This window comes from Rhinichthys klamathensis, unplaced genomic scaffold (genome assembly GCF_029890125.1).
Source record: "Rhinichthys klamathensis goyatoka isolate OS25496 unplaced genomic scaffold, OSU_Roscu_1.1 h1tg000161l_1, whole genome shotgun sequence".
NCBI classification, from domain to species: domain Eukaryota; kingdom Metazoa; phylum Chordata; class Actinopteri; order Cypriniformes; family Leuciscidae; genus Rhinichthys; species Rhinichthys klamathensis.
The window spans coordinates 4,403,901-4,421,826 of NW_026606695.1; the positions used below are offsets into that span (position 1 = coordinate 4,403,901).

Consider the following 17,926-nt stretch of genomic DNA (forward strand, 5'->3'; position numbering starts at 1 on the left):
AGCCACTAGAGTCCGTGGAACTGAAATACCTATCACTCAAAACCGTTTTTCTGACTGCACTGCCTTCAATCAAACGTGTGGGGGACTTACACGCGCTGTCCGTCAGCGCTGCTGTGTCTTGAGTTTGGGCCAAATGACTCCAAAGTCATCCTCAAACCTAGACATGGCTATGTTCCAAAGGTAAAGGGCACTCCCTTCAGAGCGCAGGTCATTTCTCTATCGGCTCTGCCATCATCCGATAGCGAAAGCAATGTTAAATCTCCTATGCCCAGTCAGGGAGCTGAGAGTTTACACTGCGCGCTCCGCCCCTTTCAGGCGCTCGGAGCAGCTTTTCGTTTCGATTGGTGGGCGCACCAAGGGTCTCGCCGCAGCTTTTCGTTTCGATTGGTGGGCGCACCAAGGGTCTCGCCGCAGCTTTTCGTTTCGATTGGTGGGCGCACCAAGGGTCTCGCCGCCTCGAAACAAAGCCTGTCCAGATGTATTGTGGACGCTATAGCAGCAATGCCCTCTGGGCGTCAGGGCTCATTCCACTAGAGGCATGGCCTCATCGTGGGCATGGTCCAGCGGAATTTCTATTCACGACATATGTGTGACGGCGGGCTGGGCCTCCCCGTCCACCTTTGTCAGGTTCTATAACCTAGAAGTTCCCGCTCTGCAGGCTAAACTTCTGGCTATATAAGTGAGATGTACGTTCTGTCCTGATATGATCGTGCGCCGCTCTGTATCCCCTATGAGTGCTTATGTACAGTGCTGGCCCGCTTTGCTGGCCTCCTTTACTTCCCACTTATCTGGGTTCCCCGGGAAGCCCTGGGACCCATGAGTGGATGCTTGGCGCGCACAGCGTTGACAAAGGGTTCCCGTAGCGTAAGCTAACTTACGCAATACGAGAGAACCTCTCGTAAGAGAATGTATCGGTTACCTAACGTAACCTTGGTTCTCTCTAGAAGAGGGAACGAGTATTGCGTAACCTGCCGTGCTGGCGCCGCGAGCGACTTTCGCTTCAATCGATGAAAACCAGAGAAACAGAAATTTGAAAATTTTGAAATTTATAATCAATCTGTCAATATGCCACTACCCTAAAGGCAGTGACAGTAGACAGTAAACTGTAAATGTAATGTTGGTCCAAGCAATTTGAAAGAAACAGTGCAGTTTTAAACCAAAAGGTCAAGGTTTGGCATAATAATCCAGTTACTCACCTGCTGGTAAATGTCATAACTATACCATATGGGGCAAAAAGCATTTTCTCCAGCTCAACACTGAGTACATGGGAATGGGAACGCTAAAAGATACCTTTCTCCAGTTGCTAGAGACCTCTTTGATTTTAACATTAATTGTAATGTAAACTATGTACAGTAGTCTCCTAATACCAATAATATATTTTTCTCCTCAGGAGGAAAATAATAATTATGTTTTGCCACGAAAACCTGGATACGACAAAATGCTCACAGTTTTCAGAGTGATTAATTGTATATTGGATACGCAGAAATGCTTTCAGTAAAAACAAATTGTCATAAACAGGAAAATTGGGCAATGCATTAACAGCAACTTCATGCTCACGATTTAATGAAGAATTTATGAGTTGGTGCAGCAGTGGTGGGATTTACCAGGAAATGTGTGCACCTTTGCAAATCTTCATGTACTGCATTCTTCACCACCCTTTATCTTTCTGTAATTCTCCTGGTGGTGGCGGTGACAGAGACGAGCATTACTCATCATGCAGGTGAGCTCACATTACATTGCCTTTCCCCTTCTGTCAGTCATTAGGTCTCTCTCCTCACAGCTACGTTTAAATTTAGCCTATATAATTGCATCTGATGTGAATGGTTGGATTGGCATCCCACCCACTCAGAGGCGGACAGGACACCACAGAAATCTGAGCAATCTTGGGCATGGTTACAGCTGTCATGGGCACAACTGGACTGCGACTCCATTGCCACGGCGCATTCGCACATGGCAAGGGTTCAGTCGAGGGAAAAGAAAGTGTACAATATGGTCACAGGAGGTACGGTGGATTCAGCTCTGGGCATTATCAAGTGTACTATTTAAATTTTCACATGCTCAGAATAGATGAATAACTGTCACCCTGGTTTGTTTTGCGCAAGGGGAAACACTGAGATTGTGACAGCATCTATATAAAAACGAGCGATGTAATACAAATGCACCATAAATCATGAAAAAATGGGATTTGCTACCATAATCCCCCAGAGGTATGATAAAAAAATATTTAAATAGTCTCGTTGTGTATCAGTAATAGACTTGTCTTTACTTGTTAGAATAAGGTATGATATAAATACCTGTGAATCTTGTGTTGTCACACAAAATGAATAGCATTCATCTTCCCTTTATCTCTGAATTATAAGTAACTGTAAAATACATTCTGTGGTGCATGATAAGAGCATCTTGCTGAGGCATATGGAGTGTGAATGAATGGCCTGAGATCTTTTGTCTCACTGTGCTACCAGCCAAAGCCTTGATGATATATTTCCCAGCCTGGTTATTCCTACTGGCCATATAATGACATTCAATAACACAGAGAGGAAAAAACATAAATCAATGAATAAAAACAGAGGTTATCTCTGCACTGGTTTTTTTCTCTCTCTCTCTGCTGTGTATCATTGTGGATAAATATCTGACAAACAATTGACACATATCGAAAGAGATAGACGGCGGGAGAACGGAGCAGCACAAGGACTCCTGTGTGACGTCTTTGCGCCATTGCTATTTCTGGCATCTGGTGCTCCCTAAATCACATGCCTCATAAGAGCTTTTGTGCTCTCGTAACTTCCTGGAGGGTTTGCCCGCAACTGAAACTTCAGTGTCGAACAAGGAGCTCATCTGTCACAGGCCCAAAGGAAGGGGGCCTTGGGGGCAGCATGCAGTCAGGGACCCTCTTTGATCATTGTCTCTTCATCATCACACAGTGTCTGGTCTCCTTGCCTGCTATGTCAATAAGGTGGGGAGAGAAGATAAGGACTGTTGGCTTATCGATCGGAAAATACTAGAGTCTGTTTCAAAGTATTTAGAAAAAAAGCTACACAGCAGCAGCTGGCTACAATATTGAAGTTCCTTTATGTACGGTATATAGACATGTTGCTTAAGGGTCATACCATGAAACATTTTCTTGATATATATATATATATATATATAAATGCTATGAAACCATGTTTAATAATACATGTTCCATTTTCAAGGAACTCCACGCTGTGTCGAATGATGCTATGGGGACGCGTCCCGCAGAACCCGATGTCTGAGGCACGTGTGACACTAAGCCACTGGCAGACGCAGTGCGATGACGTCACAAGGATCACCCAAGCATATAAACAGGTTGCCAGACTCAAGTCCGGAGATGGGCATGGCACCTTGGTATGCGTTGCGTGGATATCACAGCGGTCGACTGCCGTACATTCAGCCCTCGGACAGAACTTGAATTTTTATGGGCAGGGGTTCCCCTATAGAGGTCTGAAACCTATGGCTTGCGAGCCACATGTTTTTTTGTGGCCAAACGAGCTGTTTGTTGTAGTTATTGAAAAAATACGTTGTTAAATAAAGTATCTCCCTTTGGAGTGAACTTTGAGCTTTGTAACCTTGCTGATAGTTTGTATGCTTGAACAGCAACATCACACACTAACTAAAGTTCCAGGACCCCTTTAAAGCAACACCAAGGAACTTTTCCTCTGCGGTTGCCCTACAGGTTGGAAGCGGAATTGTCCATTACCGCTGTCGTAAATAAATTTAGCCTACCGCAGCCTACTGTCGCACGCGCACGCTCGCTGTTTATCCAGCACCGGCTTTGGAGTCAACAATGGCAGACATCCCAACCTGCAAGAAGTCATTTCAGGGAGGAATATCTTGGTGACTGGATTGTTGACGGGGGGGGGGGGGGGTGGCGGGTTGACTAGCTTTCGTGAGGCACACTCGCAAGGTCTCTCGCTCTCTCCCTCTCTGCCGTGCTTGCGCTATGTATGTTATGCGCGCAGTGTGTTCTGTCTCGCATGCGCGCTCTAGATTCCGGCAGATATGAACTAATTTGCGGGCATCAGGGAGACGCTATAGACTTGGGATGTCTGCAATGGCCATAGACATTTTGAGGAAGTGGTGGGGGAAGTTCTTTTTGTGCTCAGGTTACTACCCGAAACCCGAAGTTACATAGTGCGAGTAAAAGCGATACAGACCATGTCAGGCTATGGCAGACGTGTCATTTAACCTATTGTAAGTCGATGTATCACAAGGGTCTTGGAAATATATTATGAAGGTTGAAAAGTTCCATAGTGTTGCTTTAAAAAGCATGCAGATAATACAATTTCATGATGATGAAGAACTACAATGTCATGTGAGCATGACTGCAATAGAGTTGATAATCAAAACCAAACAGATATTTTAGTTTTTGGCAGAGTATCCGAGGCACGAGCTGTAAAGGCTCCGCCCTCTCCTGGAAAGCAGGATGGGGAGCAGCAGCTCATTTGCATTTAAAGATACATGCACGAAAACAGCATGTTTTTCCTTCCACTCAAAAATGGTATTTTGAGCTGAAACTTCACAGATAAATTCTGGGGACACCTGAGACTTATATTACATCTTGTAAAAAGGGACATAATAGATCTCCTTTAAAGCTTGATATTCAGGTATTTGTGGGTGTCAAAATCATTTATATATAAAACAAGATAGCAGGGCTAAGCAGAACTGGCTGGTTCATCATCAATACAGCGCCTGTTGTTCTCTCGTCTTTTCAGCCACCTGTTCAAGTAATTTTAGCATGATTCCTGGCGGGATGCAGAGCTATGGGAGGATGAGCCTCCCTAAGGAAATCACACTCAATGAGAGAGAGAGAGAGAGAGAGAGAGAGAGAGAGAGAGAGAGAGAGAGAGAGAGAGAGAGAGATTCACAGCTATATTGCACACTGCAAGTGTGGTTTTGAGTATTATCCAACACATTTCTTCTTTGTAGGAAACTAAAGTGTACGTTTCTAACACTATAAAAGGATGTTTTACCTCTGGTTTCCATGGCAACCTGAGGAACTTCTGGGCGAGGAGTCTGTGCATCTCAGCATTTGCACGACTCTCCTGAGCAGATTCATTGAGCTCGTCCCCCTGAAACAGCAGGAACAAGGTGTGTTTAGTGACCCTACATAAAGAGACGGCTTATAGACATTTTCAAGCAACACTCATCGCCTGTGCTATACTACTATTCATATAATGCCAAAATACAGTGTTTAGGGCAGCTTAAATCAAGAAATTAAAGATTGATTCGTTTTTTCCGGCAGTGGCTCAGTGGTTCATGTTGGTTGTCTACAAACCGGAAGGTTGGTGGTTCAATCCTCGGTTCCACCTGACCAAGTGTCGAGGTGTCCATGAGCAAGACACCTAACCCCAGCTGCTCCCGATGAGCTGGATGGCGCCTTGCATGGCTGCCGTCCCCCGTCGGTGTATGAATGAGTGAGTGAATGGGTGAATGTGAGGCAAATTGTAAAGCGCTTTGGTGGCCATTGGGTCTGTGAAAGCGCTATATAAATGCAGTCCATTTACCATTTACCATTTCCCCAATAAACCAACGAGATGACATTGAATTAGACTGATGTCCAATTGTATACAGCTTTATTTGAAGGTACACTATGCAAAATGTATATAATAAGGAGGGGATAATGAATCCATCTTCCAAACAGTGTTTTTGTCTTATCCTGAATCACTAATGTAACGCCTATAATAAGTAGAGGTGTAACAATATATCGTGTCACAATATATCGCAATACAAAAATGCAACCATATGTATCGTGGATAGTGACAATATGTATTGTGTATAGTTCACCCAAAATAAAAATGGATGCGTGAGAAAAACTCTTTCAGAGTTTTAGTGTCAGTTCTACATTAAACTGCTACAATAATGTTGAATATAATGTATAATAATGCAATTGGGGAAAATTCGTTGGTCCTGATAATGCCAAATGTCTTACGTTACCAGTAAAAAGTGGCCTACATTATTTTAAATACATCTAGTCAGTGACAGAGTGCAAGAATATTCGTCTAAAATAATTATGTATTTTCAGCTTCAGAATCATGAATATTTTTATTCTGGTGTCACTATTGTCCCGTGCATTGGGTTACCAGCACCAAGTTCAAGCCTATTCATTTACACCTAGCCTGACTACGTCAGACTTCTTACTTCCGCTCAATTTCATTTCGCTTCTGTACTCAGTCTGAGACAGCGGCCTATATATCCGTTTTCCTCCGGCCTGAAAACAGCCGGGCCAATCAACGAACAGAGGGCGGGCTGAAAGCCGTGACGTAGTCGTTAAGCGCCGAGTTTAAGATTAGGTCAGGGAAATCGAAAACGACCGCGGATATGGAGACGCGGATGCAATTCGCTCAGTTGTGGAGAATATTACCGACATTAGCAAACTGAAGCCCGAACAAGAAGAGTGTGTATTAAACATTTTGAATGGAGGTGATGTTGTGGCTCTACTCCCTTTGGGAAAAGTTTAATTTATCAACTATTACCGATCGTCAGCGAGAAACTGGGGAGCCTTTTGACAGGTCAGTGTCTCCTTTCTTTTCCAGGTCTTAAATATTGCCATGACATGTTGTAATCTTGCAATTAAGTTGCAGCATTTCCGACAGACTCGAGATGAACAAAGAGCTGTGTTTAACAGAACTAATCCTAACTTTGACAGTTTTTTTTGTTTCTCTCTACTGTCAAATATCAGTTTAGAGGCCCTGATTGTACCGTGGATGCGTAGATTAACTTCGCATAATCTGCAAAAGTCGTTTACAGCCATGTTCACTCCGGTATTTCGCTGCATCAAGTGTTTACAGCAGGTTTACAGTGGAAGTTCGATCATAGATTTGAGTTCGATGCATGATGTCTGTGGTTCGATGCGGCTGTGTTGGCACATAACATACGTCATATATAAACTTATCTGATTGGCTTACGGGTAACCAATGATTTTAAACTTCAGACAAGCGCCCCCTAGCGAGAGAGAAAACACTTCTCTATTATGCCATTCCAGACTCTGTCAACGAAGCAAAGTGAAGTAGCAGAGTCTGGTATTACCAGGCTAATTTACACCCACAATGTAATACAAAATGTAGCATTTTAATCAACAGTACATTTTTTGTTAACCTTTTATCATATGTCTTGGAGTATCACAATAATATCGAATAGTGAGATGAGGGTATTGTTACACCCCTAATAATAAGTGTTTATATTCAGACTATTTTAGACCGTGTGGGATGACGACAACCACTGCAGAGTAGCCCAGTACCTGTGTGACTCGCCATATACATAAACAGAAAAAAGTAGCTCCGGATACATGTAGTTCCCTTTCGTCCTGGGAACTCCGACGTGTCGTCGGGGGAGTTCCCTGACGAATTGGGATCACGCTAGGGAGCCAATTGCCTTCGAGAGAATTAAAATGAGCCAATGGAAATTGACATGCAAGATTTGCATTCCGCGACCCGCCTACCAGCGCGGGTATAAAAGGCGGAAGTAAACATTGCGCAATGCTTTTCTTCCCGGAAGTGCATAAGGAGCTGAGGAAGTCTTGGCTGGCCCCTCTTGCGACCAGGCGTAGACAACCTCGCTCCTCCTTCCTCACCATCCTTGATGGCGGGACGGCGCACGGGTATGAGGGAATCCCCCTCTTGGAGCGGTAGGTTGCGATGCAGCTGTGTCCGAAGACCGCTTCCACTTGGCGGGGTGCCCCATCACTCCCCTCCCGCGCCTGTAAGTTTTCCTCTGGTCTGACCAGGGATGCTTAAATGGCGTGTGGAGACGCCGCTTCCGCCCTGCATGCCATGGCGCTGCTTCAAGTCCATTAGGCTAAAGCACTCCATGACTTGCAGGCGGGTGGTCCCGACCCAGCTCTGCTGCAGGAGCTGCGTGCGGCGACGGACTTCGCCCTCCGGGCGACGAAAGTCACCGCACGTTCGCAGGGTTGGGCGATGTCCACCTTGGTGGTCCAGGAGCGCCACCTATGGCTTACCCTTGCGGATATGCGCGATGTTGAGAAGAACAAACTTCTCAACTTCCCCATTTCCCAAGGCGGCCTCTTCGGCGACGCGGTGGAGAGCTTTGTCCAAGAGTTCTCCGCCGCCCAGAAGCAGTCGGAGGCAATACGGCATGTCCTGCACAGGAAACGGGCTGCTGCTGGCCCGTCTCCTGTCGCCATAGAGCCTCCGGCAGCTTCCCGTCGCAGAGGACGTCCTCTTGCACCAGCTCCTCCTTCAGGGCAGCAGTCCAACCCTGGAGAGCGGAAGTCTGGTCGCAAGAGGACGGCCCAGCCCGCTCAGGCGCCCCCGGCCCCTTCCCGTAAAAAGAAGGGAGGGAAGCGTTCCTGAGACGGGCGACCTGAGGGAGGACCTGGATACTGCTCTACAGGAGGGTGCCTCTGCACACTGTGCAAGGTCAGGGAGGACGAGGAGTAGGTCCTTCTAGTGGCGCCGTATTGGCCCACCAGGACTTGGTTCACGGAACTCATGCTCCTCACGACAGCCCCTACTTGGCCAATTCCTCTGAGGAAGGACCTCCTTACTCAGAGACGGGGCACTCTATGGCACCCGCGTCCAGACCTCTGGAAACTCCATGTCTGGTCCCTGGACGGGACGCGGAGGTTCTAGGTGGTCTACCACAGGCAGTGGTAGAGACCATCACCGTTGAAGTGGAACCTGTTCGTCGATTGGTGTTCCTCCTGTCAGGAGGACCCCCGAACTTGCCCGATCAGAGTCGTGCTTTCCTTCCTGCAAGATGGGTTGGAGCGAAGGCTGTTTCCCTCCACCCTCAAAGTGTATGTCGCTGCAATAGCTGCGCATCACGTTGTAGTAGAAGGTAAGTCCTTGGGGAAGCACGATCTGATCATTAGATTCCTTAAGGGTGCTAGGAGGTTAAATCCACCCCGTGTTTTGCACTCTGTACGCTCTTGGGACCTAGCTCTGGTACTTAGGGCTCTTCAAAGTCCTCCCTTTGAGCCTTTGTTGACAGTAGAGCTTAATATCCTGTCCATTAACCCTCTGGGGACCAAGAGCGCACCCGTGCGTTTTGGCAGATATTTTTTCACATAGCAGAAAAATAGACTTAAACTACTCCATCATTTGTGGTCATACAGAGTTATGAAACATATTTAAAAAAAACTGTTAAATGTCTACTTTTGTATGTGCCCACCTACAATCGAAATAAAATATTGTGCTTTTGTAAAATAAAGAAAATAAACAGGGTGTGCGTTCTGCCTCTCCGTGCCCGTGAACTTTTTTTCTGGAGCACGTCTCTAAACTTAAAAAAAAAACTCAGCTAATACTATTCACCCAGACATGAGCAATATATGTTTACGATCATTTAAGTTTGTACTTTTAAATTATCTAATTTAACCCTTTGATGCGCAAGCTATGGATACCCCCTCTAATGCACAACATGGGTCTAAAAAGACCCGTATTCATTTCCTATGTTATTTCATGCATGGCTCGGCATTTTTTTGTTTCACCTTTTGAAATCACTTTATTTGAGCATTTTCTATTTCATGATCTATAAATTTCATGATTTATGAATATTCAAAATATCTTGTTTTCAATTATCACAAATTCATATTTTAATATTTCCTAGGTTTTGTGTAAATACATCAAGTTTACACACATGGGTCTAAAATGACCCATCTATGCAAACGTGATAAAACAAAAGAATAAAGAAAACTTTTTGTTAAAATAACCATTGTCACAGTTGTTTAGATCAACACATTTACTGTAACACTTGAAATATGTTTATTGGCCACTTTGTCACGCATAACACACATATAACCGATAACACTGAAATTGAACTGTAGTGTAGTGCAACTGTAGGGGGGATCTCCCCGCCACCAATGTGCAGCATCCACCCGGATGATGCGACAGCAGCCATAGTGCACCAGAACGCCACCACACGACAGCTTATGTGACCGATAGCATTGATTTATGACCACAAATAAAAATTAATATGGAGGTACTGCCCAGGTAAGGTTTCTGCCCAACAGCACCAATATAATACTTGTATATATAACTTTCTATCGCAACTTTTATTTTGTTGACCTAGCTAACATTAGATAAAATAAAATATGTCGACCGCAAGCTAGCTAATAGTATTGGACATGTTTCTCTTTTGCACTAGTAATGGATTTCAAGGTCAAGGTAACCTTAGCCTAAACTTTCAAATTTTAGGCTATATCTAGATGTCTTTCACAAAATATCAAATATTTTCTGTGACAAAAAATGTATTAAATAAAACTTACATGCATGAAATATACAAAAGCAGCCGTGTTGAATTTTGAAATGTGTGGCAGGTGAATAGTTTTCTGCAGTAAATATATTTATACTATTTATAAATATCAAAGGTTCCTATATGGGTCATTTTTGACCCATGTGTGTAAAATTGATGTAGAAATACAAAAACCGTGTTTGTTTATAAAGTAAGAAAGGGAAAATAAAAATAATGATTTGTGGAAATCAAAAACAAGATATTTAATGAATACCTGGATTAATAAATGATAAAATATATTTATTTCAAATATTCAGCAAAGAAACATGAATACGGGTCTTTTTAGACCCATGTTGCGCATTAGAAGGGTAGTGAAACAAAAACGATTTTTATTCGAAAAGTAAGAAAGGAAAAATTTAAATAAGGATTTGTAATGATCTAAAACAAGTTAATTGAGGAATACCTGGAATACTGAATGATGAAATTAATTTCTTGCAAAGATATAGAAAATGAAAACTCAGTCGGGTCTATTTAGACCCATGTTGTGCATCAAAGGGTTAAAACTAAAATAAATATTCCCTGTTTATGTAATCTATATAAAAAGAGAGATGTGTCAGCCATTCTCATTATCATTCTCGCATCTCATTATTCCGCTAATGTGACACGCCCACGGAGAGCGCACGCTATTCAAACGCTAATGATCTGAAGCAACACATTGAGACATGTAAAACGCCCATATAAACTCTGTAAACACACTTTATTTAATCAGATTAATGTACTGTCGTCTTGCGTGGCTGTGAGGAATAATCCTGGGACATTTAACTACCTCAGAACAAGTGCTGGTTTATTTTCACTTCGAGGAGCGAGCTGAACTGTAAGTGTTTTATTCTTGTGCTTTGTTCTAATCGCGATATATAATAACGTTAGTGTCTTTAAACGCAAAAATAGCCTACTGTTTAAATTTGAATCATGTTTCTGTGTGTGTGTGTGTGTTTGACTAGTTTAGGATAGATTATAAAGTTTTAACTCTAAAATAGACATCAAATAAGCTTTTGTTAGCAGTTTCTGCTCGTATGTTAAATATATAGTATGTTTTGTCAAAAATAAACTTATCAACTGTTATAGTGTTTGTTCCAGCTAGGCTATATCAAAATAATGAATCCTTAACTTTGAAATATGTATAATAAAAAATTTATTGGCATACTTTAAAAAATAATACTTTATAAGAGATTTATGGAAAAAGACAATTTTCTTTTCAAGATGTTTCCAACTCTAACTTTGAACCAATTATATTGAATGGCCCATATAACCTATTTGAACAGGATTTGTTTCCAGGTATGACTAAAAATGTGCTTTTGACTTTCATTTATATTTTGATTATATATATATATATAAATATATATATAAATATATATAAATATATATAATATATATATATATATATATATATATATATATATATATATATATATATATATATATATATATATATATATATATATATATATATATATATGTCTGTGTGTGTGTATATATGTATATATATTTTCCTTGCATTCTTTCTTGTGACACACCTGAATAAAATGAATGCATCTTTGTCTTCTCAGGTGAGAATCACCTAATTATACATGAGGGGGTTGGGCCGTTCACGCCCATTCGCATATTGCCTTTCAAAGAAAAAAATGTTTTTCACAATTTAAAGCAATCTATGGTGTTATGTGAATGATTAGAAAGGATGATTTTCAGATCATTTTGAAGCAAATACTCTAGGCCACAACTTCCATTAGTCAAAAGTCTTGTGGACACATATTAAGTATGTGTTTTGTGGCCTTATTTCAGAAACTTTAATTTTTAGTTTTATCAATAAACATGCATAAACAATATTATCTCAAAAATACAAACATGTACATACATGTTGCTTACATATTATGTTAGCCCTGTTTGTGCTAAATAGAGTGTAATTTCACCTGTGCCAGTAATATGTTTATAAGCAACTGAAAAAAGCACAAATGTCAGGGCATGTCAAAACATCTCAAGGACCCCAAAACACCTTGGTCCCCAGAGGGTTAAGACAGTGCTCCTGTTAGCATTGGCCTCTTTCAAGAGGGTCGGGGATCTGCAGGCTTTTTCGGTCGACAAATCGTGCCTAGAGTTCGGGCCGGGCCTTTCTCACGTTGTGTTGAGACCCCGGCTCGGATATGTGCCCAGGGTTCCTACCACTCCCTTCGCGGATCAGGTAGTGAACCTGCAAGCGCTGCCCCAGGAGGAGGCAGACCCAGCCCTAGCTTTTCTCTGTCCCGTCCGCGCCCTGCGGGTTTATATTGACATTACGCAAAGCTTCAGGACCTCAGATCAGCTCTTTGTCTGTTACGGAGGCCAGCAGAAGGGGAAGGCTGTCTCCAAGCAGAGGTTAGCCCACTGGTTAGTGCATGCTATCACCCGAGCGTATGAGTCTCTGGGTGAGCCTTGTCCTATCAGGTTGCGTGCTCACTCTACTAGAGGTGTTGCCGCTTCCTGGGCTTTGGCTCAAGGCGCCTCGCTGACAGACATTTGTAGAGCTGCAGGCTGGGCGACACCGAACACGTTCGCTAGGTTCTATAGCCTATGTGTAGAACCTGTTTCCTCCCGAGTACTCGCTACGGCCAGTGGTGCGAGGGAATAGGTTGTGTCGGCTTGCTACGCCACTCCGTGCCTCGGCCGGATACGTGCGTCTTTTGCTCCGTTGGCGCCCTACGTCGGTGAGCCTCGTGAGTTCCTCCATCACCCCTCCGGTGCCAGGCGTGGCGGACCGCCGGCGCCAGGTCTGCTACCTCTAGTAGGAGTTGCTAGTAGACTGGGTGTTTTCCAGTGGTCTCTTTGGTGACCCATGATGCCACGTGCAGTTCAGCCATGTCTTCCCTTTGACAGACTCATTATGTCGTCCCTGTTGAGTACGCTCCCACTTCCCTCGGATTGGGACTACCTCAGGGACTGCCATATGTTCACTATCCCACTGGGCTAGTACATTTGTGTATTCCAGGCCTTACTCAGGCAGGCTGGCTTCTGCAGCGTTCCCTTCCCTTTTTTTTTACAGGTTAGGGCACGCTTTCCCAGTGTTATCCAATATCCACTGAGCGGGTCTTGCGGAACAGCAGTGTGATTCCCTAGCTAGCTCCCGCAACTTATTCAAAAAACTGCTACAGGGTAGCTTAGCTGGGCGCTGGAAGGGGCCAGCACCATGGCGTGTTATTAGGGATCCCAATTCGTCAGGGAACTCCCCCGACAACACGTTGGAGTTCCCAGGACGAAAGGGAACGTCTCGTACAGGGAACGGAGACGTGTCGTCCCTTCGCCATGTTGCTGTACCTTCGAGGAGGACTGGACTCTTCAGCGAAAAGCATTGCGCAATGTTTACTTCCGCCTTTTATACCCGTGCTAGTAGGCGGGTCGCGGAATGCAAATCTTGCATGCCAATGTCCATTGGCTCGTTTTAATTCTCTCGAAGGCAATTGGCTCCCTAGCGTGATCCCAATTCGTCAGGGAACTCCCCCGACGACACGTCGGAGTTCCCTGTACTACATACGTAACTGAGACGTTTTTGTTTGTTAACTGCTAGAGCACCAAAAGTTGCATAGTGTACTATTCACTATCACAATTTTTGTAAAGACTAAATAATGTGTCATTGGAAAATGTCATTTTGGAGAACAATTTATTCAGTGTAAAACGCTATTCATTTAATTTTTTATTAAAATGTGGGCTTGCGTTCTGACTGCAAATCTAAAACTGTTTAAGTGCATGAAACCCTCATTAATATTATTTACAATTATTCATTTGTTTGAGGAACATCATAAGCATTGAAAGTGGGCCGAAGAGGGAAAATATATATAATTGTAAAAAAAATTATGATGTGGCCCCTTTAAATATTCAACATGGTTTTACTGTTAAGGCCTGGTTAAATGACAAAACAGACAATATATGTTTCCTAAATGCAAATGTATATATCACTTACACATCACACAGTTAAAGGAAATATTTCACATCCATAGAAAAATGTTCTATAAATTAAAAAAAAGATTCTCTACATTTCTTGCTGGTCTTGAGATTCAGAAGGGCATGTGCAGGTTTTCACTGTAATCCCACTCAGTCCTTCTAATCCTCCACATAGAACAGTGAATTAGTCCCTATCAAAACAATGACTGAATGGAGCAGATGAAGAACTTCTCTAGACATTATGCAAAATGTTTCCATCCAGGTGAGAGCCACTACAAATCACATTTAAAATGACTGGAAGAGTTCCAGGACCCAATAACAAGCACACGTTTCCTTTAGAAGCCCAGCCTGTGAATGAAACTGCGATATTAAGTGCTGAGAGAAGGAAAAGCACTTAAGCTCCTGCTTTTGTCTGTGTCATGTTGAGTGGGTTGGGGTTAATGAATTGCACAACCAAAATTGTAAGTTAATTGATGATGACTATAAAAAGGTTTGATGAATTGAATTGTTGGAATGGGAACACTTTGACATAGGTGTGTGTGTGTGTGTGTGTGTGTGTGTGTGTACTAGTGTTACACTTTACAAACATAAAATGCACCAAAAAAAAAAAAAAGATGGAGATACATGAGTAACATAAATGGTAACATTTATTTGACAGTTCTCTATTAAAAACCCAGACTTCAGATATTTGAACAGTAACAACAAAGCAATGTCCGATCCCACTATAGAAATCCAGAGAAAATAGTCTGTATTCATCTGTATACCGTGAACAAGATGGTACACCTCTCTCTCACACTCCTCCATAGTCTGATAAACAATCAAAGAGGGAGACAGAGAAAGAGAAAAAAAGAAGAAAAAATAGGAAAATCCTTCAGAAATCAGTTGTGCTGCTTAATATTTTTGTGGAAACTGTGATACATTTGATGATTCAAAACTCGAATAGAATATCATTTGTTTTCAATTTTGAACATTGTCTTTACCACCACTTTTGGTCAATTTAATGCATAATTAATTTGGTTATTTGACTACACTAGAGGTGTTGTATGTTTTTAATTCAGAAAAAAACAACAACACATGAGAGTCATTTATTCTGCAATCGTCTTCAGTCGTCACACTGTCTGTTTTGTGCTGTATATAACAGTGCAGGAAACAGTTAGCCTATTTTAGTTCAGTATTCTGTCTGCATTGCCTTCATGACAAATTAAAGTCACTTTCAGCTAAACAAAATAACGAAGGCCAGCATAAAAGCTCATCTATCCTAATTAAGCTATGTGCCCCTGTCGTGCAGTCCAGAAGGAAGGCTTCATCCCGACTAATGGTGTCCAAGCAATCAGCCTTCCAGCTGTTCTGCAAGCCTAATGTTAACCACTGCTGTCTAAGTGTTTGGTAGATCTGACCCAAACATGAGACCGAGGGCAGGACTCATAAACAAGTGAGATCTGGATCTCCTCTCCGCTCTCTGACAAGACAGCAATGTTAACCAGCTGGCTCCCACCAACACCCTGGCCGCAGAACCTAGGATTATCAGCAAGGTTAATGAATTCTTATTTACATTAGTGGGGGAGAAGAGATGAGGCTTATTTATTGTGAGCTTTGACAGACGATATAGGGCGAGTTAGGGTAATCATCATCTTATTTTTTTTTTTTACTCAAATCTTGCTATCGGTGTTTTGTGTGACAATGCAGAATGGTACATTGATGACAGGTAAACAACAAGATATTGTCCATTATTTAATCCCTTCCATGATTCCCCCATTCCACAAATGGACAAGAAACAGTGAAGAGAAAAAGTAAAAGAAAAGAAAAAGTTTTTTCTCTTAAGGCCAGACAAGTAATTTATTGAGGTCAATTTGTAAAGAAAGACTACACGCCTGCGCACATATATATTCAAACACGCATAGACTAAACACGTAATACGCATGTGTACACCGTCAGCGTTTTCACAGGTTTACGTTTTTAAAGCTTGCGCAGAGATAATAATATATATTTTTTTTTTTTAAATTCAAAGCTTGGACCTTGGAACCTATTTCAAGTTTTGCGTTCTCGAGCCACCAAGCACTGTTGTTGTGCGAATGAGCGGGCCGGAGCGTGTTAAGGGTTTTTCTGTTAGAACAGTGTCGTGTAAGCGGCCCCTAAGTTAATAACTAATGATCTTTGCAACGGAAGCGAATCAATCAAAACTAACTTTAGCTGGACAATAACTTTATTCTAGAGCTGCTGTAAAGCCAAAACAATCTCTGTTACTTTAATTTCCTATTATCACTGTAAAGCTGCTTTGAAACAGTCTATATTGTTAAAAGTGCTATATAAATGAAGGTGACTTGACTTGACTTGACTAATAGGCTGCGTTTACACTTGGCATTAACATGTGACCTGTATCCGGATGTTGTCCACATACACATTGAAAAGACAAGTGTAAACGCACTTCTGATCGGAATGTTATACGATCAGTGTGTCCAGGTTCGGAGGTAGTCGAGGACGCATTGTGATCGGATCTCAGTGTAATGTAAACACAATCCAGCCATCGTGTCTGCATTCACAGGTGGACGTCATACAAATCCCTGCCCAGTCTCTCCGCGTGGCTGTCAGAAAATAATGTCCAGACGCAGTTTAGACAAGAAATTAAACTTTTTTGAACCTTACAATAAACGCCAATCTTTAAAACAGTTTATTTAGACTTACATGATACTATGTGTGTCATTTTTCATTTTAATTGTGCAACATTATCTGAACGAGGCGATCGCCTGTAAAATCATAGTCAGTCATGAGATCTTAATGAAGAGCTGCACGCTGCTTTGCAGAGGAATAATCGGAATCGGAATTTAATGTTTTAAATGTTGAATGTTTTTATTGTTTCAGCATGTTTATCAATCTCCCATTTCTGTCAATATAGTCATTGCACGCTATAACCTTAAACCCAGATGATCGATGATGTGACTTGTTTAACATGATCAAGCCAGTTTTTTTTTTTTTTGTATGATCAACTCATGAAGTATTCCTTCGTTCAAAAAACTTATTTTGATCTAAGACTGGAGATTGCACAGGAAAGTAAAGTGAGTGAAAGCAATTGGTACATTGTTTAATTGGTATCATCTTTTATGACCTTTTATCAAATATTATGCAGGAAACAGAAATCAGATCGGTTATCCAGATACAGAGGCTACTTAATGTGAACAAATGTAAACGCGCCATGTCCTGATTGGCTAATGATCCGATCAGCTTGATCAAATCACGGTGATCACATGTTAATGCCAAGTGTAAACGCAGCCATAGTTGACAAATATTATTCGTTGTCAGTTACCGGTGAGCTAGGTAGAGTAATGTAGTTCAAAAAGGGATCCTAAGTCTTATGGAACAGCATTGGTTAAGTGTGCTCTGAATACTGCCGTGCAAAGGCAAAAGACCGTTTTTGGTCGAAAATGAGTTATTGATATTTTTGGGACATTCAAGACCCCCTTTATCATGTGGATAAGTATCTTGAGTCAATTCCGTTGTTTTTTTGAGAAAATATTGGGTTGTCTTAACAGTAGGCCTAACTTCCAAAAGCCCATGAGAAACCAAGGACACCGTGCGTTAATATGAAGTTACTGTGCCGGTGATCTATCAAATAATGCTACCTATCAGATTGTACGGTGTTCTGCCTTTGTTTTACTGTCCATTCAAATTGAAATTACGGTGTAGCCTGTGTACTTTGTACAGCTGCCATCAGTCCCTGTAACTTCTGATGTCCTCAGAGCTTTGTCCTGCA

At 42.2% G+C, this 17,926-nt stretch overlaps 1 protein-coding gene across 3 annotated transcripts in view; it reads right to left on the minus strand.

Moving 5' to 3' along the window:
- b4galnt4b (beta-1,4-N-acetyl-galactosaminyl transferase 4b) overlaps positions 1-5,082 on the minus strand; it is a 66,440-nt gene extending 61,358 nt beyond the window's left edge. For all 3 annotated transcript variants that reach the window (XR_008807788.1, XM_056259049.1, XM_056259048.1), the window contains exon 1: positions 4,989-5,082. Coding sequence is in view for 2 of the 3 variants with exons in the window: in XM_056259049.1 (XP_056115024.1) it covers positions 4,989-5,039 (51 nt within the window). In the remaining variant the exon portion in view is untranslated. The remainder of the gene's footprint in view (positions 1-4,988) is intronic.
- Between the last annotated feature and the right edge of the window lie 12,844 nt (positions 5,083-17,926).